The 21,971-nt window shown below is 37.1% G+C and overlaps 1 protein-coding gene across 2 annotated transcripts; it reads right to left on the bottom strand.

The window, feature by feature from the left end:
- Positions 1 to 3,744: 3,744 nt before the first annotated feature.
- LOC120777935 (G protein-activated inward rectifier potassium channel 3) lies at positions 3,745 to 20,422 on the bottom strand. Of its 2 annotated transcripts, none has more exons than XM_040109533.1 (4): positions 20,073 to 20,422; positions 5,808 to 6,082; positions 4,953 to 5,735; positions 3,745 to 4,085 (listed from the first exon to the last, which is right to left on the bottom strand). In XM_040109533.1, exons 1-4 carry the CDS (start codon positions 20,348 to 20,350, stop codon positions 3,784 to 3,786), a joined length of 1,638 nt encoding a protein of 545 aa, XP_039965467.1. In that variant the 5' UTR covers positions 20,351 to 20,422; the 3' UTR covers positions 3,745 to 3,783. The 2 variants fall into 2 exon arrangements, with proteins under 2 accessions (XP_039965467.1, XP_039965476.1); XM_040109542.1 differs by lacking the exon at positions 3,745 to 4,085 and adding an exon at positions 4,323 to 4,622.
- Between the last annotated feature and the right edge of the window lie 1,549 nt (positions 20,423 to 21,971).

Below are 21,971 nucleotides of genomic sequence, written 5' to 3'. Positions count from 1 at the left end.
CACTGCTTTTGGCAATGACTGACAGTGGCAGTAGCTTGTCGATATTCGGTTACAACGGTCAACATAGGCCTACATACATAGATGCAGAGACGCACTGCCAAGCACACATGTACTCTCCAAACTACCCGTATATGAGTGAGTTGTTGAAGTGGGTGTAACAGCGCTCAAACCACGGGACAGCAGTGGGTGAAGGACAACACAAATAGCAAAATTTGAAAATAATTTACATTGAAAATATTTCGAGTTACAGAATCTATTTCACAAAGTGATTTCTTGCTCACATTTAGTTTTCATACTCGTAATTTACTAATCTCAAGCAAATACCGTTATTACTCTGCAGTTACAGCATATACAAGGTGAGTTCCAAAGTTTGAATCTAGTGCCTCCTGGTAGCGCCATCTATATGTCGACTGGCGTATTAGAATCTGCTATCTTTATCGATTGTCCAGTGAGAGTTTCAAGACATTTCATAAATTGGAAGTGAAGTTATTGCGTTTTAGATGTCAGTATGTTTGAGCGAACAGTATGCTTGTGTTATCGAACAAAGAGCCAACATTAAATTTTTTTTTTAGTAAAACTTTTACCAAAGCTATTCAATTGATGAAACAAGTTTATGCTGATGATTGAGTATCCCGTAGCAGAGTACACGAGTGGTTTCAACGTTGTCAAAGTGGTCGGGAGGACATAAATGACGATCAACATGTGGGCCAATCAAAAACCGTGATCACCGGAAATTCCATCGAAAATTTGCGTGAATTTATTAAAAATCAGCCGAAATCATCATTGAAATTCATGGAAATGGAATTGAACTTCTCCAAAACATCAATTTATCGCATTTTGACCGCACATTTGGGCTTTCGAAAGGTGTGTGCACGGTTTGTCCCGCACAAATCGACTGACAACCAAAAATTGCTCAGAACCCAACATTCGAAGGACGATTATTTGACCAAAAATCACATTTTAACCATTAACCACTCCCCGTATTCACCTGATATGGCACCGTGCGATTTCTTCCTTTTCGGAAAAATGCATTTGCCCATGAAAGGAAAGCGTTATGCAGACGCAGAGGCCATTCAAAAGGCTTGCACCGGCATACTGGCGGCCATACCTGCCAACGAGCTAAAACACTCATTCGACATGCTTTTGGACCACGCAAAAAGCTGTATTGAAGCAGAAGGACACTATTTTGAATAAAATAAATTGATTTTGCCGAAAAAAACATTTGTTCTGTTGTTTTTTTTAAGTCTTGTTTACTTTGAAACACACCTTGCATATTGTTTATAGGTAATGCTGAGGGTATGAATGTTGTAAGAACAATTTTTGTAGTCCGATTCAAGTTAGGTTAGGAGGTTGATCCTACTTACCTACCTTAGGGTCGTTCTTTGGACAACTTTTTGCATTTTGGTACCTAAAAACTCATACATATGTACATTATATACTGGACTCTTAAATAGAAACCGCGATTTGAGCATTTCACAAATTTGTTGAGACGGCTATTGTTCGTTTTAGTTATCTTGCCGATTAAGATGTTGGGTAAGTTAAGTATTTACAAAAAATGGTCCGAAAACGTCATCTTGAAAAACGTGATTCCAAAGTCTAGCCAAACTAGTCGTCAAACAGTGTCAAAATGCCAACAAAAATATTTTATTCTAGCAGAGAAATACTTTTACGCTATCTTTATTTCCAGCATATATTTTAAAACTTGGATTTAGACCAGCCCAACTGTCAAAGATAACTCCGAAATATATATATATAATACCTCAGCTACTTTTGCTATCAAAAATCCTTAACCAAACAGATTCTTATGCATTGTGTAACCAAACGAAAATAAGTCGTTGAGTGTCTGTATTTTACGACAAATATCCCTTCAAGGTAAGGTATTATATTAAATCAGAGTCTGGTTGAGTGTCACGATAGCCACAGATGAAGGTTCAGTTTAATATGAGCTGAAGACTTCATATATAATTCTCATACTTTAGCCACTCCCTTGAGCTGCGAAACTCCTAGATGTACTATATAAGACTAGTTCTAGAAAAGCGCGCACAAAAGCAGAAGAGGTGTTTCAGCGTCTCTCTTATGATTACTTCCCTGCACTTGCTATATGTGTCATTGTTAATTATGCCCGTAGAGCTCTGATGTGATGACAACGAGTTGTGACCTGTGACTAGACCAACAACCGTCCTGGGCTCTTTTCAAAACCGTGTGAATAGAAAGCATGCGTATTCGATGCCTTTGCATATGATCTGCGATGATCTTAGCGAACCTGCATGTTCTTAAATCATTGCATCTCGCCACGAATCCGTCTGTCAGCGCTTTCGAAAATTTCATTGTGGATCGTCTGTAGCGACTTGCGTATTTCGTGGACCTTATGCGCCATCCACCCTCTATTAATATGAATTGCAACCTTCTCTCCAGAATAAAGCGTGATGGTATGTGACCTATTTCATTCACCGACCTCTGCTTCTCAAATTTTATCCGAAGGTGCTTGTGGAATATAAACATAATGCCGTCAATCTTGCGGCTGATTTCGCTGCAGAGCTTTCCACTGCAACGTCGATTGGTGGTAGGTGAGTAATTTATCCAGCGAAGGTATTAGAATGGTTCTTGATGCTTTCATTATGCAGAGAACGACAAGTCGCTGTACTCGCTCTTACGGTAGTTATTTATTATTATGCCACTTGTTTGCGATTCGTTTTAAAGAAAGAACACAGAAATTGTCATTCGAAAGAACCTTCTTTGGTATTTATTTTTTGATGATTATCTCTTTTAAATGTTGACCGCGGCCACGTCTCAGATTGTTCTTCCACGGAGTCCAATTTTCGTTGACTCATTTGAGCATTTCGACTGGTAACTGTCGAATGACACGCATGATTTTTTCGCTCCTAGGGCTGAATCAAAGAGGGATTGTCCGCACAGCAAAAAGTCTTATTTAGTCTTAAGTTATTACACGAACTTGGTTCCCAATCGACCAGCCCAAAACGTGAAATTATATGCTCAATGAAGTGTTCTCTCAATAAATCCACTGATTGTTGCGATGTATGACAAGTGGCGCCGTCTTGTTGAAACCAAATGTCGCAAAAATCAAGAGCTTCTATTTCAAGTACCAAATAGTTGGTTATCATGGTCGCCATTGACGGTTAGGTTTTCAACGGCATCATTTTGGAAGAAATATGGACCGATAATTTCACCGGCCCACAAACCACACCAAACCGTTGTTCGTTCTGGATAAAAAGGGAGCTCTTGAATCTCTTCAGGTTGCTCTTCGTCCCGAATGCGGCAATTTACTTTGTTTACATACACTTTGAGCCCGAAATGAGACTCATCCTAAATCAAAATTGCTCCAAAACATCGGATCTTCTTGGAATTTTTCAAGAGCCCATAGAACGAAGCATTTTGTAAACTTTGTTCAGGTGTAAGTCTTTCCATGACGAACAAAACAAGGCCTCACGCTGAACTTAATTTGATTCGAAAACATCGGTTCCTCTTGGAACTTTTCAAGAGCCCAAAGATCGAAGCGCTGCCGCGTGGGAAGGTCGAGCCGTTAGTTTTTGCACAAGCTACATTAAACTTCGGATATAAATACTGAGAGCTCCATGACAACATTCGAAGAAGATTTTTTTTTGAAACGAAAATATTCTAATAAAATAAGAGGATAAAAAAACTTTGGACAAATTTCATAGAAAATAGAAACAAGATTTATAGATATAAATATAATTTTATTAATAAATTTACAAAATTGTGCATTAATTAACAATTAAAGTTAATTTGCATAAAATGGTGCAATTATTTTACCGGAGTTTTTCGCACACACTCAACTCCTTCAAACAAAGCCGCATAGCGCAGTGTACGCTCGTCCGCCGAGCCAATGGAAGAGAAGCCCGAACTGCGCTCGCTCACCGGCGACGCGGTCAATGACGACGGTGCCACGCCTGCTTTATTGCATACAGTTGTTGTTGTTGACTTCGGTCTTCTTCTCGGCAACGTGAAGGACAATTGCTTGAAGAGTGCCGTATCCGCTGATAAGGCGTTCAAACGATTCGACTGCGGCTCATACGAAGCGCAACGAAGCAGTGGATTGCGTTGCACTGCAAAGTAGAACGATTTAGTGAAATGAAGAGACAAAGGCAAAATAGTAAAATGTTTAAAATTATTTTTAATAATAGTCTGCCATTTGGACTTCAATGACTTACAGCACGGGGACAACACAACGGCAGGAGTTTGAGTAATGTAATGATGTAGTTGGCCGCTAATTACATGTATGTACTTGTATGTAAATATATGTGTAAGGAAGTATGTGCTAGTATGCAGTAAAAGTAAATCAATTAGGCTTTAACATAAAGGAACGATTTTATTCGATTTTTTTTTCGTAGTACATTTAGATATGTAGTTATATTGACAACAACTTTGGAACGTTTTACTAAAATATACAAATATAATTACATTGATAGCTAGACAACAACAATAAGTGCCTTTGCCGGGGCTAGTGCGCTTGGTAGGTATTCTGATGATGATGTGATGTGCATACATTTATAAAAGTTGATAAATATTTGTTTGGGATTTTGGACATGTATCTCAATTATCGGAGTGGTTGATGGACAATTGGCGCGCGGTGAATGTGGTTTCTGTATGAAAAGGTGGAAATAAATTAATATAATTAGTGTTGTAGCAGCTGTAGGGTTATAAATATGATATGTGTGTGTTTATCAATGTTAACTTAAAATTACATAACCTCAATTTTTTATATGACATAAAAGTGCTCTCTAAACCAAATAATAATTTCAGCGACAGCGAGTTTGTTTTTTTTTGTAGCTTCTACTGCTACACTATCTATCAATCACACTCTTCTCTCTCTCACACTCCTGTATATTTCTCTTTTCCTCCTTTTTTCCCTCTCTTATCCTACGCTTCATTCTTGCGTTCGCTTTCTGCTAAAGCACTAGCAGTGAACTCACCTGGCGTTCTAAAGCCCTCTTGTATCTTATAAATCTCATTCAACTCTCGTGCACTGCATAACGGCGTATCCACTTGTGTTGTCTCATTGAAACGCCCATAATCGATCTCATAAGCTTGTCGTTCTTTATTGTACAAAACCACCGGATCAAAGCGATGACCCCACAATATCTCTGTGTTTACATAGCTCGAACGAGCCTGTGTTGATTGGCCCGTCGACTCGACCGTACCCTCCAAAACAACGACCAACTCGAATTTATCCTGCAGAATGTCGGTGGCAGACATATTATAAAACGGTGAATTCTCATCGATTTTATGTTCGATAACCATCGGCCATATGAAGAACAAATCTGAGCCACATTCATCGGCGCTGACTTCCAGTTCGGTAAAATGTTGACTCATCACCTCACCCTCCTTAGTGGTGCGCGTGCGTATTAGCTGAGCGCGCACGCCGGCACCAATGATATGTGACTTACGCATATCACCGACACGGAACATCAGCGAGAGACCACCATCGCGTTGACAAATGACCGCATATTTGGAGAAGAGCAGGGTTTGTGCGCGCTGCTTGGCGCGTGTCATCTTGGCGAACACGATGCCGCCCATAAAAGCCGAGGTCATTACGCCGAATATCGATTGGAAACACATCATGAATATAGCCTCCGGACATTCCTCGGAGGTGGTGCGTACACCATAACCGATAGTGTGTTGTGTCTCAATTGAGAAGAGGAAACACGAGGTGAAGCCGTGTATGGCGGAAACGCATGGCGTCCAACCGGATTCCTCTAGGGAAGCAACAAAAATATATTACATAAAAAGATAACTAACATTCTTGCATAATCAACTTGTGTATGTACCTTGATGTTCGGGCAAATGCAGTTCCTCCAAATCGCCGTGTGTATACATAATGAGCCACCAGAGCAATGCAAAGAAGAGCCAAGAAAGTATGAAGGAAAGTGCGAATACCAGCAGCGTCCAGCGCCATTGTGAGTCCACAAGCGTTGTGTAGAGATCTTGCATGAAGCGCAAACGACGTCGCATCAGATTCTTTTGCATAACATTACAATCGCCATTCTTGAAGACAGCGCGACGACGCACTTTACGCATGCTGCCGGGCCGGAAGTTACGCGATCTGTTGGTTGAGAAAAACTTATATTAAAGGAGAAGCGACAAAGATATTTTAAACCCTGTTTTCATAGTATTAACGATGAATGAAATTTTAATTTCAAAGTTATTTTGGAATCTAATTTTTTTCGAGCTTTTTTAAATGAGTTCTACGATCACACCCAAGGGAATCTAAATATGGCAACCGAACGGCAGTTAAAAATGGATTAGACATTAATTCAAATTAAATTTACTAGAAGATTCAGTATTCCTGATGTTACCCTCCTCCCTTCGTTGGGAGGCTCTACTCTTCAACCGATGGAAGCTCTTATGAAAACCAATCATCAAGGAGACCTCCGTCGTCTCATACCAATTTAGAGGAACATTCGGCAATAGGTCGGGTTTCTCACCTAAAGAAGAGTCCTGGCTGTATGAAATCGTTGTTAAGCCAATAATTTTTTATCAAATATCACGCTAGCTAAGCAATTGAAGCGTTTTGAAAGAGTAGCTCTCATCAGCATTTATGGAGCACTATGGACAACCCTAACAATGCCACTCAAAGGCATTCTACACGTTGCACCTATGAACATAGCTGGTAGGTGCTTGGCGGCGAAGACTGCCATTAGGCTTAGGAAAACCAATACTTCGATTTCATTCCTTACAATTTCGATTACAGCATCCCAGAACCATCTCCTAACGATTCCTTCTCTGCTCACACATCTGTTGTAGAAATGCACTTCTTCTATGAGGTTTTTAATGGATCCAAGTTTAGAGATAGAGTAATAGGAAGCCTTCTGTTGGGAGCTCTTCATCAACTCCAATTTTAGACTACCTGACTAGAACTTTCAAGTGGAGGTGGCTGCAATCAAGGTAGCAGTAGATGTACTGCACCGAAATGTAGCCTCCTTTAGACAGGTGTGCATTCACTCCAAAATCCGAGTTTACTGGCTATGAGCTCGCTGACTGTGCGCTGAAGACTAGTCAAGAAGTAGCTTTAAACTTTTTTCCTATTAGATTTGTATGGTTGCCCATCACAGCGGAATCTTGTGCGACTGCGTGATCCTTTTGACCCAAAGTGAACTGTGATAAGTCTTCCGAACTATTTGCACTTAGCAAAGTCATTTTCGCAGCTATTGTAGAGTTCTCTATGTATACTAATCACACGCGTTGCGGCTGTAAGGAAGAATGGTGACGAGGAATCATCTTGTCACTTTCTCCGTCATTGCCCGGTTTGATTTGAAATGTTTCGGTAAAAATACCTTTTGAAAACCTAGCAAAGTGGCTGGGATTGACACTGATCGGCTTAATAAATTTATGGTGAGGTCAAAACATTTCGTAGATATATGAGATTAAGCACTTGAAAGAGTTTTTGGGTAACACAAAGGATAATTTTTTTTTTTTGCGAAAAAATCATCAGTTAATTGGTCTCAAAAAATCGAAATTTTCGAAAAAATAAAAATCCTTCAATCAGGCCCGAGTTTATTATGTATTATAAAAGCTATAGAAATTTCATTAAAATTTACTGAACGGTTTTCGAGTTACACTTGTCACCGGTTCAAAAAACATAGTTTTGAGAAAAACGCGTTTAAAGTTTCACACTAGCGCTTTGAAGTGCCCGAGCTCTCTTTGTTATTTGTCGAATAACTCAAAAACTAATTATCGGATCAACGTGAAATTTTCAGGGAATATTTTTAAGATATTACTCTTAACGAAAATGCAAAAAAAAAAATTAATTTTTTGAAAATTCAATCTACCTCTAACCCCTTAAGCTAAATACAAACGGTTATTTCTTCCTGGCTGTAAAAGTTCTTGGTTGTTCACCAGAGATTGTCACTCATGTTTGTGTGAAATTGGTAAATACGAGAATCTAACAATCACTTATACCAGATTAATGTTGAAAAAATCCAACCCCTGCAGCACTCTTGTCACTAATTTTCAGTACAAAAGGAAAAAAGAGATTCGGACGAGAATTCGTAAATAATTCGAAAACAGCGTCATCTAGCGAATTGTATGGGGTTTTTCAGGACTAATTTACAAATAATATACAAAATATTTTACTGAAATTCTATGTTAAGTGGTATGATTTCATAATAGTCGGATCTATATATTTGAAATCTGGCACTACCCCTTCGCTCCATTCCTTTTTCTCTTCTAGAAATATCGTTTTTATGGAAAACTCTGTATTTCTTTGTAGGGAATAATATGTAAATAATTACTGGCATTAATCCACAATTTATTTTAAACAAAAGGCGGTTTACAGAATAACAGTTCGAAATAATAATAACACAAGTCAGCAGCAATTGTGTTGCCCTGTGTGTAATACATTTACGCCTAGAAGTATATTATGAAATTCATAAACGTTTATGGCAAACAGGGTGACTCAACAGATACTTATTTTTGCAGAATATATAAATAACTGATTTAATTTATTGAGTTTGTAAAATATTTTTTATTTTATATTTTTTAGAATTTCTAGCATTTTTAGAATTTTTTTTTGAATCATAGAATTGTAGCGCTCACACATAAATATATGCCCACACATGTAATTAGGTCTATAAAACACTCGCTTGTAAAGAAGCAGCTGGACCAGACGCCAATGTCAACAAATAATATCACAGATCAAATATAATGTATATCATAAACTAGCGATGTAATAGAATATGCAATAGTTTGCCCACATGCGGATATGCACTCACACACAGACACACACCTTCTAAGCTTGCAATAATCGTCAACCAACGAAATCACATGTAATACTCGCAATCGCATTAATTAGCTAATATTTCTTAGTGTAGAAAATTTTATTTATAATGCTTACAACATACAGCAATCTTGACAGGCTTAAATTATTTGGACTGTATTATTATAATTTATTGCTACAAATGCACTATAAACAAGTAAGGAGGGGTTAAGTACGGGTGCGACCGGACATTTTATGCTCTTGCATGCTATTAACATGCCACATAAAAACAAAAAAATTTACCAGGGTTTCATAAAGTATCTCACAGTTAAGTCAAAGGGATGTTCGAAATTCCTGATATTAGTTATATGTTGACTAGGTCAAGTTTTCGTCAAAATTTTTCCACTCAGTCACATTTTTTTCAGTTTTCATTGGCATAACTCATATATTGGCTGATATATGCGGTATAAAGTCACCAGGAAGTTCAAATACCTTTATATTAGGTATATGTGGGCTCAGAGAAGTATTGACCCGATTCAAACCATTTTTGATACACAGAGAATACTATTATCAGGAAAAGATTTTCCCTAATTTTCAATAGTATACCCCATACATTGAGCGATATTTTCAGTTAAAAGTCAACTATAGATATTGAGATCCTCATATTCGGTAACTAGGTGCTCGACCAATTTTGATTGGACTTGGACAATTTTTGGTTATAAGGTGGCATACTCAATGGGCATTATTCGTGTAAAGTTTTATCTCGTTAAATTAATTGCTTCTTGGTTTAAGTACTGGAAAGTGAAAGATTCAAACGGAATTTTAAATTGTGCTATATGGGAAGTAGGCGTGGTTTTAGTGCGATTTCGCCAATTTACGCACTGTTACATAGAAATATCAGAGGTATACCAGGTGTTAAATTTTGTCGAAATCGGTCGAGCGAATGCTAGAGGATTTCATCTAAAAGTAGGCGGTGTCAAATGAATGCAAGCAAAATTACGCATACGCCCTGACTGTCATGAGACGTTTCATAGAAATAATCATACTAAAAATATGCAGTTGTGGATTTCAGTGAAAAATTTCACAAACAATTTTCTCTCAGTGTATCCACAAAACATTGTAGGCCGAATAAAATTTCGCTAATTATCACTATAACAACGTCTATGAGTTATTTCTGCTCAACTTGGCAGGGCTTAATTTGCATATGATACTTATATGAGAGATATATGCAAGCCGTCACTATAAAAATTAGTATCTTAGTGTTGTTGTTAGGCTTGCTGATAAATATGCCAAGTGTTTGATGATGCAACCGCAACGTAAAGGAAATTTTTTTTCTCCTACACAAGTACGTACATATATATAAGCATATTAATAAATGCAAATCGATATATGTATGTATGTATTGCAAGGCATTTAAAGGGCTCAGCTGTCAGTGAGGTATTGTATATACCTATATATTTAGAATAGTATATATGGCATGTTTGTACATACAGGTATACATTATTATGTATATTAAGCAGCAACGCAGCAGCAAATTAGATCCGATTTAGAATCTTTTTTTTTATCTGCCCCATAAGGCGTTGTTGTTGTGATATTTACGGTAAATGGAAATCAAATGTTATCAAATTGATTGAATTGACGATGTAACTGGAAATTGGCAGATAAAGAGGAAATAAATACTTGATGACTTAAATACAATTGACGCTTAGATAAGCACTTTCGCTGGGGAGAAAAGAAACACAGCGCGTGCTAGAAAATTGCACTTACTCGTTTGCTAAGCTAGAACAAATATTTATCACTGTTGTTGTTGTAACAATATCATACTCTTTTGAGCTGCGCAGTTTTATATAATTATTGATTTATAACGTTTTAACAAAACCATTCATCAGATGATCGGAAATCCTTCCACTTCGTATGATTCCTTAAGCTTTCGTTATATTACATTACTCATATTTAAGTACAGTAACGCTAACCGCTTTACCGGTTAGCATCCAAATGATCTTTGAATAAACCAAATAATCAATATTTTCAGTTTCGAGCTCGTATACTATTAACGAGCTTTCTCGATGATGCAATTGAGCTATCTCGACACTATTATACGATATCACATCATCAGTTCGGGGCACTCGACAAAATTACTGCTATTATAGGGTAAATATATAAGATAGAACCAGAAATAGTTATCTACGAGTGTAGATATGTTGAAAATCGATTTATGTAGAGCATCTACCAATAGAGATGACGTAGTTTTGCAACACCTGGCGGTCATTATTGTTTACAGATTTATGTCAAATTTCGTCAGTGAGTTCAATAATTTTTTTCATTTCATCATCTCACGTTTCACTTTGGTACAACGCTTGGAAATTGTTCAAGATTATTACACAAATTCTCGTTCTCGAAAAAAACGTTCATCGGAAAATCATTTTCTCAGATGTGATCCATTGCTGGCTTAATGGCTTCGTCAACAAACAACATTGTCGCTGTTGGAGTGAGTCAAATCCACGTGTGATTCTAGAAAATCATCCACAAAAATTAGCCGTTCGTGGTATGACGGCATCATCGAACCTTATTTCTTTCGAAATGAGGCAGGAGTGGAGTATGCCATTACCATCAAAAGCGATTGTTATAACAAGATGTTGACCGAATTTTTTCTCGAACTTATATGAAATCGAGGTGGACGTTCTATATTTACAACAAGGCGGTACGCAGCCTCGTGTTTCACGTCTAAACTTGTTGCGCGACTTCTTGATTTTTTGAGTGTTGGTAGACCCTTTATATTTCGTATTCGACCATACGGACCAGGCACTCTTAAGATATCAACTGAGCAAGTATATTACATCATTCACGAATATTTAGGTATGAGATAGCTCTGTGCTAAGTTTGTGCAACGACAAGTTGAAGATGCGGAGCCATGTTTGGGGATCTTCAAGAGTAATAAACCCGAGTTTTTAGGTCGATATGCAGCAATGTATGAAACATGGCTCCATCATCCGAAGTCAAATTGGCAGTCATCCAAGTGGATGGCAGTAAGCCGAAGAATCTGCTCCAAAAAGTGTAAAAACGTATCAGTCGACTGTCAAGTTTATGGTGCATATAGTATATTTTGGGTTGCGCATCGAATAATTTTATTGACTACCTTGAAAAAGGAAGGACCATCAACATCGACATAAGCTTATTGAAGCGTTTGAAAGGCGAAATCAACGAAAAAGGCCGCATTTAGAGAAAACGAAAGTGCTGTTTCACGAGGGCAATGCACCTTGTCATAAATCAGTGAAAACTATGGCTAAAATCAATGAATTCGACTTAGAACTGCTTCTGCATTCACCATATTCTACAGATCTGGCCCCAGTGACTTTTTCCTGTTCTCAGATATAAAAATAAGTTCTCGCTGGGAAGACATGTTCGTCGAATGAAGAGGTGATCGCCGCAACTGAGGCCTATTTTGAAGCAAAGGATAAATCGTAGAGTAAAAATGGCATCGAAAAGTTGGAGGGTTGCTATGATCAGTGCACTTATATTACCCTTGAAGGCTACTATGTTGCATTATTAAACCGAACCGAAAAAAATGTGTTTTACAATGAAATGCCGGCTTCTCGATTGCGCTGTTAGTGAATAAATGTACAGATAGTTCCACGCGAAAATGAAATTATTAATAACTGAGACAAAATATTCACGCGACAAATTAATATCAACGCTCTTGTTTCGATTCGATTCTTTTTGTTTTTTGTCAGTCACTCACCCCATTCGCCCCATTTATCCATTTATGTTTGATTTGAATTGTTACTATTGCCTTGGCTCTATGAGTTGCGGCTTCTATTAATTAAAAATTTTAAAACTAAGCAAATAATAATAAATGTGGGGTCTGAACCCAGACACACACACACACACACGTACATATGTCTGCATGAACGCGCTTGAGTTTTATTTATACGCCGACAGTTATTTGATAGCGATATGTAGATATATATGTACACATACAACTACAAGGGATGCCATGAGCAATTCGAATAAGCAGAAAAAAATCTATTGAGAGCAGTTCAAAGAGTTTCGAATTGTTTTGATTCACAATTAAACACTTAAGCTAATTTATGTTGACAGCTTTGGCAGCTGATTATTTGTTTAGGTGTCAATTAGTGGCGAACTGGGAGCGGTGAGTAAGCGGCGTGATGATGATTTGATGGCATTTTTAAGAATTTTAGAATTATAAATTTATTAAAGGGATTGAAAGGTGTAGTTAGAATATGAATTGTTGTTGTTAGTAATAAAATTATTCAATTATTTTTATAATTTTAAATATTGCATAAGAAGATAACAAAACAGAGTATGTTATAAAGGTGGTGAAGTGATTTACTGACTGTGGGTGCAACCCGAAGCTTAATGATTTTTTTTGTAGATTTTCTGAATATTTCTGAAATGAGTTTCAAACAAATGATCGACGAAGCAAAAACATAAACAGCACTAATAGAGTATTAAAAGAGCAGTGGGAGAGTAAAATCACACTAACACAGCCTAAAGAGAGATACCATAGAGAGATCCCTTTTAATAAGCCTTGAACAAGCGATATTAATTTTACAAATTTTGCACATAAAAGAGAGCACAAACCCAAAGCCATAGTGCTGCTCAAATCACTAGAACGCCAACAGCTCAGAAGTGTGGCATTTCCTCCTGTGTATGTACTGAGATATCCGTGAGGAAATTTCTATGCAAATAATGCAGACAATACCGGACAACTTGCACTGATTGCTGCTAAATTGAGACAATGTAAACTGCCAAATGCTTCCGTAAAATTAACAATTATTTGATAACAGCAACAATGCCAGCATATTTGTCTGCTTTACTGGTAATTGTCACTTCGGGCTGAGCTTTTGGTATGCAGTTGCTATTTGTCGCCGACTAAAATTGCACTAAACAACAACAACAAGACTTTCATAAAACTGCCACTAATCGCTGCGTTCAATCGTCAGCCAGACGATGGGAGAAGAAGTGATGGGAGGAGAAGTGGTGCGCAAGGCGGAGCGAAAAGCATATAAAGCGCGTGAGTTGGATATGCATACGTACCGCTACACAGACACATATGCATAGGTATGTAAATAAAAAACCGTCTGACAGCGTCAATTGTTGCTTGCAGCCCTCTGCAGTTGAAGTCGACTGATAGGCATTGCCGGTTTATAGTGGGTGGAGAATGCAGTCCGATAGATTGCTCTGAACAACAGCTGCGCGCAATACATCTACATGTGTGTGTATCTATGTATGCGTGCAGTTATCATCAAAGCTGGTAATTATGTAATTCGCACGAGTTCAAGTTGAAGGTCAAATGCTTTGATGACCACTATGACTAGGTTTAAGGTTTAAATTGTTACTCAAACAAGCTTATGAAGGAAATATTTGTAAAATTTTCTATTTTTTTATTGCAATGAAATGTGTAGGTAGATATCGTCACCTAAAATGAAAAATAACGTAACTTCACTTTTCACAAGTTTGCAGGCGAAGAAAAACTATATAATAAAACCCACTCATATTTAAAAAAATTGAGTTTTGGTTATAAAATGGTTATATATTGGTTATAAAATTGTTATATATTGGTTATAAAATGGTTATACATTAGTTAAGCATGGGTTATATATTGGTTATATCTGACAGCGGAAGCTGAAATTTTTATGCTACATACATACATATGTATGTATATGTAGTTTTATGAAAAGAATCGTAAAGATTAAAGAGCTCAGTTTCAATTTTTTTGATGATACGTTGTTTTGCGTTTTTGGTGACAATGTGTATATACACATTAGGGTAATTTAAACAAATCTTTGCATTTTTTTCATGTATTTTGCAATTTTAAATTATTTTTTTCTTCATTCATTTAAAAAATTCCTAAGAAAAAAATGTTTACTAAAAATAGTCAAGCATCGACCTTTCAAACGGCCAGGTTTACGAGAAAATCGTAAAAACCTTTTTTGCAATGTTTCAATTTCATACAAAACTATGAAACGAGATATTTTTTCCACTAGTGGGAATAGAGATATAACTCTTTCTATCTGATAATAAGATAAAAAATAGAAAGCTGTTAGACGGAGTACATTCCCGTTACAATTAAAAGCTCATACTTAGAAAGATTTTCGTAGATGTATCTAGGAAGCTATTTGTCAGAATATCAAGCGAAAAAACATCGTTTTTTTGTGACGCGCTCTAATACATATAAACATTAAGGTAGACCAAAAAATTTTTTTTATTCCTTAGATACCGAGAAAATATCTTTCGAAATGATGGAAAAAATTCTCGTAGTGTTGTTTAATGCATTCAAACCAATTATTTTAGAGTAAATATGAAACTCATTCATGTGGAAAATTGAAAATTTACAAAAAATATCCATTATGATTTGCTAAGTTGACTCGTTCGAAAATTATTCGTGGTCACATAACTAAAGTGGTAAAAGATAATTTTTAAAATTTTTTATAGTTTTTTACAAAATTATGCCTCAAAGATCACAACCTTTTTTTTTTGTTATTACACAATAAAATCGTAGAAATTTAATTTTTTATTCACCACGATGGAAAATAGCGGTAAAACGACATTTTATAATTTGGAAATATAAAAAATGTATAAATTGTATCATGCAATACAATCGCCGACTTTTATTTCTATACAATAGCTTATTTTGTGCCCACCCTAATATACATACATATAGTATATTATATATAATTATATTATAAATATTTTATCATTTACTGCCTTTAACTGATTGACATCATTTCAGTAGAATCTTATCTAATTTTAAATGTTACAGATTACTAGCGCGCAAATGAGTTAATGATAAGGAATTCACTCAAATTTACTCAAACTGCTCCCCTAACTCAAGTGCTACCACTCACCACTACCTTACAAAGTTTTGTGTCTCCATCTCTGCATTTATTATTGTTTCGTTGATAAAAAAAAGTTTTTGTTTAATTAATTACTTCATCGTAAGTGGCCATATGTGAGTCAATGTGCATGTAGATCAAGTTCAAGTCATCTTTAGATAAGTCACTTGATATAATTTTTTCTATATCACTCAGCAAGATAACTCATTACAACAAATCACGCATGCAGTTATGAGAGCTAGTTCATTTAACAGCTATAAATGGCAATTAATTACACGTTTTTTTTTTTTTTGTTTTTGTTCTTAGTAAACCTATGTATTAGGTTGTTTGAGTATTTGAGTTCAATCTTAAGAAAACTGAATTCTTAAAAGTTCGGTTAGATTAGTTCCTGGCGTTGATCCTCACGCCAGAGATAGCGCTGGAACTCACTTGGACAGCCATATTAAAGAAATAGTTTAGATAAGCTCGCTTGAACAGAGTGTATCTATGGTTTTATGGCTATATCCCCAAAAGGTTCTTTAGAAAGTAATAGAAATGAGTAGGATTTACAGTTATTTATGGAGTAAAATTTCCAAAAAATATACAATATAAGCTCTGCGGTCGAAAAAGCATTCAATGTATAGAAGGGGACTGAAGAAAAATAATATTTCTGTATGATCTCGGCTGGAGCTTTGCAGTTAGATAAGTTTAAGTAACATGGCTGGTCCTCACGCCAAAGGTAACGGAGATCTCACAATGATAGCTGCGACTTTTATGATGTCCTCCTTGCTATGGATTCAAATACGCTCATATATCGAAGAAGCTTTAAGCCTAACAAAAATTTCTCCCGGCGACTGCTATGAGTTTCAGCAAGTCCCAGCCAATTTACTAGATTTGCCGAAAATACTCGTATCTTCAAGAAGATGGACATTAGAGCAGATTTTTCACATGGATAACAGATTTCTCACATGGATAACTGCGTTCGCTGATCTTTTATGATGTTCAAAAGCCCGAAATATAGTCCAAATACGAACATACATAGATCGAGGAACAGACACAACTAACACAAGTTTGTCAAGGCGACTGCCACTCAGTTCTTATCCATTTATTAGGTTGGCCGAGAATATGTTCAACGAGATGTTTTAACCTCTACCTGACAAAGCTGAAGAGTAGTGGAGAATCTGCCTAGATGTTTCCACTACACCTTCATTTAAATAATTTCGGCAATTAGCATATTTTACTTAACCTAGAGCACAAAAGGACTGCGATTTGCCGACTAAGTACCAATGCACCATTTGAAACAAGTGGAGTAGCAAGGTTATTCGTTTGTTAAAGACGCCAAATGCTTCTTGGCTTATCGTTAGCGCAATCTCGGCGAGCTTAAGGCCAGTTTTGCGGCTCGTCTATCGAAGCAAAGGCTTGCTTTATTATTATTGTTGACTTGATTACTTATATCTCTGTCCGTTTTCATTAGAAAATTATTTGCTAGCATTTTGAAAATATTCAAAAAACAAAACTTGCTGTCCTCCCACATACCCTCGCGCCAGTGAGGCACTCGATCCCTTCAATGCCTCATAGTAGACGCCGGCTTGTGACGGTGTGGCCGATATACCGCGCATATATTGACGTTTCCATTGGAAGGACAATGGATTTGGTTCCTCCTTCTCGGCGGCCACTTCCTCAGCTTCATGGAGCATTGGCACATCACTATGCGGATTTTGCATTTTCACTTGTATTCTTACACCGAACAATGTACACCTAAAGGATGATAAACGAATAGCTTAACGAAATGCTGAAACACACTTGCAGCGCTTTCAAATAAAGCGCCAGTCCGTTATCAGCACATATGTATTAACAGTAATTACTAGAAAAACTCAGTCGCGCACGCGTACCACCGACCAAAGCGATCACGATCACTTAACTGACTTTCAGCTCGCAAAGTGCTCAAAATGAAGCATAGAAAAGACGAAAAACTTTGTTGTACAATAATAATGTTTAAGTGCGCCAGCAGATGTACTTGCTAAAAGCCCATTTAACCGTGTTTTTCTTCGATTTATGCATGTTTGCTCAATTTATTATTTCGGTGCTAAAACGAATGAAAGACGAATTTTAATCGGTTATTTATTGGCATGGCGTTCATGGAAAGCGTTTAACGGCAATAACAAATGCACGCGTATTTTTCAAGCAAACTGTTGCAGTGTTGACTAAAGCGTTTAGTGGCTTGCTTTGATTTTCACGCTTCAGTAAAACGGGTGTGAAGCCAGATTTTGGGGATGTTTATGTAAACTTTTAGTGGATTGAAATTTGAGTACACGAGTTCATTATGTAGGTTTGTCTCAAACATATGTAGGCACTTGTTCTGCCATATGTTATTTTTTCTTCGAGATTGCCTTGTCTCTGAGTGCTTTAACATTACACGATTAGGCTATGTATAGGGTAGTCGAAAAAGTCTTTTCGTATTTCTAATCAAACTTCAACTTCTTTTTTTATATTTATAATGATCTTTTATGAACCAAATATGCACCATTTTGGTCGACCACTTTTTATTATTTTCCCGCTAGAAACATTATTCCATCAGTGTAAAACTTTTCTGGTTTCACGGCGAAAAAATGCGACAAGTAATTTTCACAGGCTTCTCTTGAAGCCAACTTTACTCCATTAAGAGAGTTCTGCATTGAGCGAAACAAATGGTAGTCCGATGGTGTCGAACTTCAAACATCAAAACTTCCCAGCCAAGCTCTCACAGTTTTTGCCGAGTCATCAAAGATGTGTGTGGTCTAGCGTTAACCTGATGGAAGACGAAGCCCTTTCTGTTGATCAGTTCTGGCCGTTTTTTTCGATTGCTTGCTTCAATCTCAACAGTTGTTGACAGTAAAATGTAGTATCAAAACACTCAGCATAACCTTTCGAGGCGTCAATCCTGGCTTTGCGACTATTTGTTGAGCTTCACCACATTTGGACCATGGCGCATTATTGTCGTATTTGATCCCCTTTTCTTCTTCTGTTACCATTCGCTTCAGAAATGGTACGATTTCATTCCATTTCAGCAAAAAATCGCAGATGTTATTTTGTAATCTTATGACCCTTTTGCTTTATTACAAAAATATCCGTTTCCCAGTATGTTTCAAAAATGATTTCCTACAAGAGACAGCCGCGGCTGGCTTGAATAAATTCAAGCGAGGAGGACGAAAATTGTTTCGACCACTTTTTTCAGCAACTAAGTATTTACTTCCAAAGCGGTATTCAGCTCGGGCATATCTGTGTAGGCTAGCGACTTTACATAACTTCACAAAAAATAGTCTAGCAGTATTTAATCGCACAATCATGGACAGCCCAACTCCACGCGTGAGATAAAACGCTCATCAAAGGTTTCTTTCAACAACTTGAATGTTTCGTTGGCCTGATGGCATGTAGCGCCGCCTGGTTGGAACCAAAGGTCTTCCACATCAACATGCTTCAATTCACAGAACATGCGACGCGCTTAATGATTGCTCGGATTCAATTGATATACAAGTTGGATTTTGTAGGTCAACAAACCATTATATTTCCACAAAATCTTCCACATAATGGATTGACACAGCTCTAGTTGTTGCGCGCGATGGCTGATGAACCTTTTTAAGTCTATTTCGATAGCCTGATCCACAGCAGCAATAGCGTCTTTTATGTAAAAAGTAAACGTTGTGCGAAGCCGATCCACGAATACTTGAATTACCGACTCTGCTAGTCGATTATGTCGACCGAATATTGAACGCAGCGCGCAAGGCAGAATCTTTGAAACTCACTCAAGTAAGCATTTCTAAACTTTTGAAACCAGCGAAATACATTCAACAGCAAGGGAATTGATTGTCATATGAATAAATGAGAAGAGACGTTGGAAGACGATTTTGCGTGTAAGAAATCCTGCTTTAACGCTGCAAAAGGGAATTATTTTGCATCGGATTTTAACCGATGATGGAAAAATAATGCATTAAGGCAAAAAAGCATATGTGAAACATGGTCATAATAGGGAACACTTCCGGCAAGAACTCATTAAATGAAATCGAGCGTTTGCTGGAATTTGTACTAGAAAAGAGGCAACAATTGCCATCATGAGAGCGTTTGACGTCACATTGTAAGACCAATTAAAAGCTATTTGGCATAGCGGCTGGGCAGTTTTACCTCACCTGCCTTATAGCCCAGAGATTGCGCCTTCCGACTGCCATTTTTTCCGGTCGATGCAGAACACTCTAACTGGAATACGGTTAACAAGAGAACAGAGTATCAAAAATTTTATTGATACACTCTAAGCCGCCAAGCTATAGCACTTTTTTATTTTTTGGATGGAAACCCCAATTTGCCAGAAATATGAGACATTTTCTCAGCATTAGTTTCAGATGGGCAATACCTTGAATAACGCTATTGCTCATGCTTTTCTTAAATAAATGTTCAAATTTCGAAATCAAATTCGCACGAATTTATTTATACTCTATACCCAATATGAAATCAAAAATATTGTCACTCACCTGGTACTCGCTTGGCGTTGGAAAACGCCACCGCCTGTTTTCGCATAGCCGTAAAAACTCGCTGGCCGATTCGGTACGATTGTAATCGGAAACGAGCCTGGATTGCTGATCACGCTGTTCAGTGAATCCGGTTGCCCTTCTATGGTGACCTGACGTTGTATGCGCGGCGGTGGCGATGATCGCTGCAAAGGCGTCGTAACTGCGGAGTAATCCGAAGCAGCAGATGATAATTTCTCATCCACTGGGTGTTGTAAGCTGTTCATTAAGTTGATGCGCATTCTGAACGGAAAACTGATAAACGCAAAGCGGGAAATTTATAACTGTAACTAATGCAGAAATGCCACTTAAGAAAAAAAGAACAAAAGAAAAGAAAGAAATTGGTAAAAAAATTGGTTATAGCGCAAAATTCATTATGGCAAGATTTATGTCCAAAGAAAATTATGGCAATAATTTAGCGATTATTATAATTATTCATGACAAAAGGTAAATAACAGTTATTAATAGTAGACTAATCACATGCTAGTAAATAAAAATATGTATTTTTGCTTATTAACTGACAAGTAGGTGCAAAATTTTCGCTAACTGTTTTGCTACGGTAGTTTCGCGTTTGCATAGCCAATTGTTGCTTTATAGATACATATAACGTTTTACATATATGTGTGTTTATTTGTACATATATATGTGTTATATCGCACTCAAGTGCACAAATATTTAGACAGTTTGCAATTGTTTTAACAAAATACAACAACAACAACAATAAGTGTAAAGGTAAACAAAAAGCAGCGAATGTAATGAAATTAGTAGCTTCTTCTGCCGCCCACTTTCTGTCGCATTATTCTGCGATTGAAGTGTGAAAGACGTCAAAATTGGCATAAATCACGAATATTACATAATTGTTTATATGTACATATATATAGTATATATTCACTGCAAACGTGCCGGTATTTTATTTATATTGTTGCTGTTGTGCAAAAATATTTAGTTTTACTTTTAATTCATACGCTGTTAATTAGAACAAGAAACGTTAACAAGTCTATAAAACACTTCACAAATACAAAAGATTCCTTGAAAGATCTGGATTTTGATCGGACAGTCTGTATGGCAGCTATGTACTATAGTTACACGATCTGAACAGTTTCTTCGGAGATTGTAGTGTTTCCTTGAAGAATAATCCGTGCCAAATTTCGTGATGATAACTCTTCAAATGAAAAAGTTTTTCTTACAAACACTTGATTCTGATCGTTCAGCTTGTTCGGGAACCATTTGCTATATTAGTTCGATATCGACGGTACCGTCAAATGAGCAGCTTCTTTGAAATAAAAGTGTACAAAATTTCAGTTCGATATCTCAAAAACTGAGTGAATAATTTGAGTATATACAGACCAATAGACATCCCTCTTTCTCGCCAAATCGACTCACCCTTCTCCACTGCTTATCACGCTGAGGTTTTCCTCTTCATCTATACATATCGAATATTTAGATCTGGAGTATTTGCATCCATACGGACGACATGATCTAGCCAGCGTAGCTGCTATCTCTTAATTTGCAGAACTGTATCAATTTCGTTGTACAACTCGTACAGCTCATAGTTCTATCTACTGCGGTATTCACCGTTGCCAATAGGACCATAAATCTTGCGCAGAACCTTTCTCTAGAAAACTCGTAACGTCGACTCATCAGATGTAGTCATCGTCCATGTCTCTTCACCATATAGCAGGCCGGGAATAATGAGTGACTTATAGAGTTTAGACTTTGTTCGTCGAGAGAGAACTTTACTTCTCAATTGCCTACTCAGTCCGAAGTAGCTCCAGTTGGCAAGATTTATTCTGTGTTGGATTTTGAGTCTGACATTGTTGTTGATGTTAAGTTGTTAGTTGTCGCGAATGCGACGACTGTTTG

This window comes from Bactrocera tryoni, chromosome 1 (genome assembly GCF_016617805.1).
Source record: "Bactrocera tryoni isolate S06 chromosome 1, CSIRO_BtryS06_freeze2, whole genome shotgun sequence".
NCBI classification, from domain to species: domain Eukaryota; kingdom Metazoa; phylum Arthropoda; class Insecta; order Diptera; family Tephritidae; genus Bactrocera; species Bactrocera tryoni.
The sequence above is the reverse complement of the archived record's forward strand: the minus strand, read 5'-3'. Positions and strand labels throughout refer to the sequence as shown.

Bases quoted from the DNA above. Each gene is read 5' to 3' on its own strand.
- LOC120777935 (XM_040109533.1), bottom strand. From the start codon at position 20,350: ATGCGCATCAACTTAATGAACAGCTTACAACACCCAGTGGATGAGAAA. The intron at 5,736-5,807 runs GTACATACACAA...TTGCTTCCCTAG, and splicing joins GCATTTGCCCGAACATCAAG to AGGAATCCGGTTGGACGCCA. The intron at 4,086-4,952 runs GTGAGTTCACTG...TCTACTTTGCAG, and splicing joins AGAGGGCTTTAGAACGCCAG to TGCAACGCAATCCACTGCTT.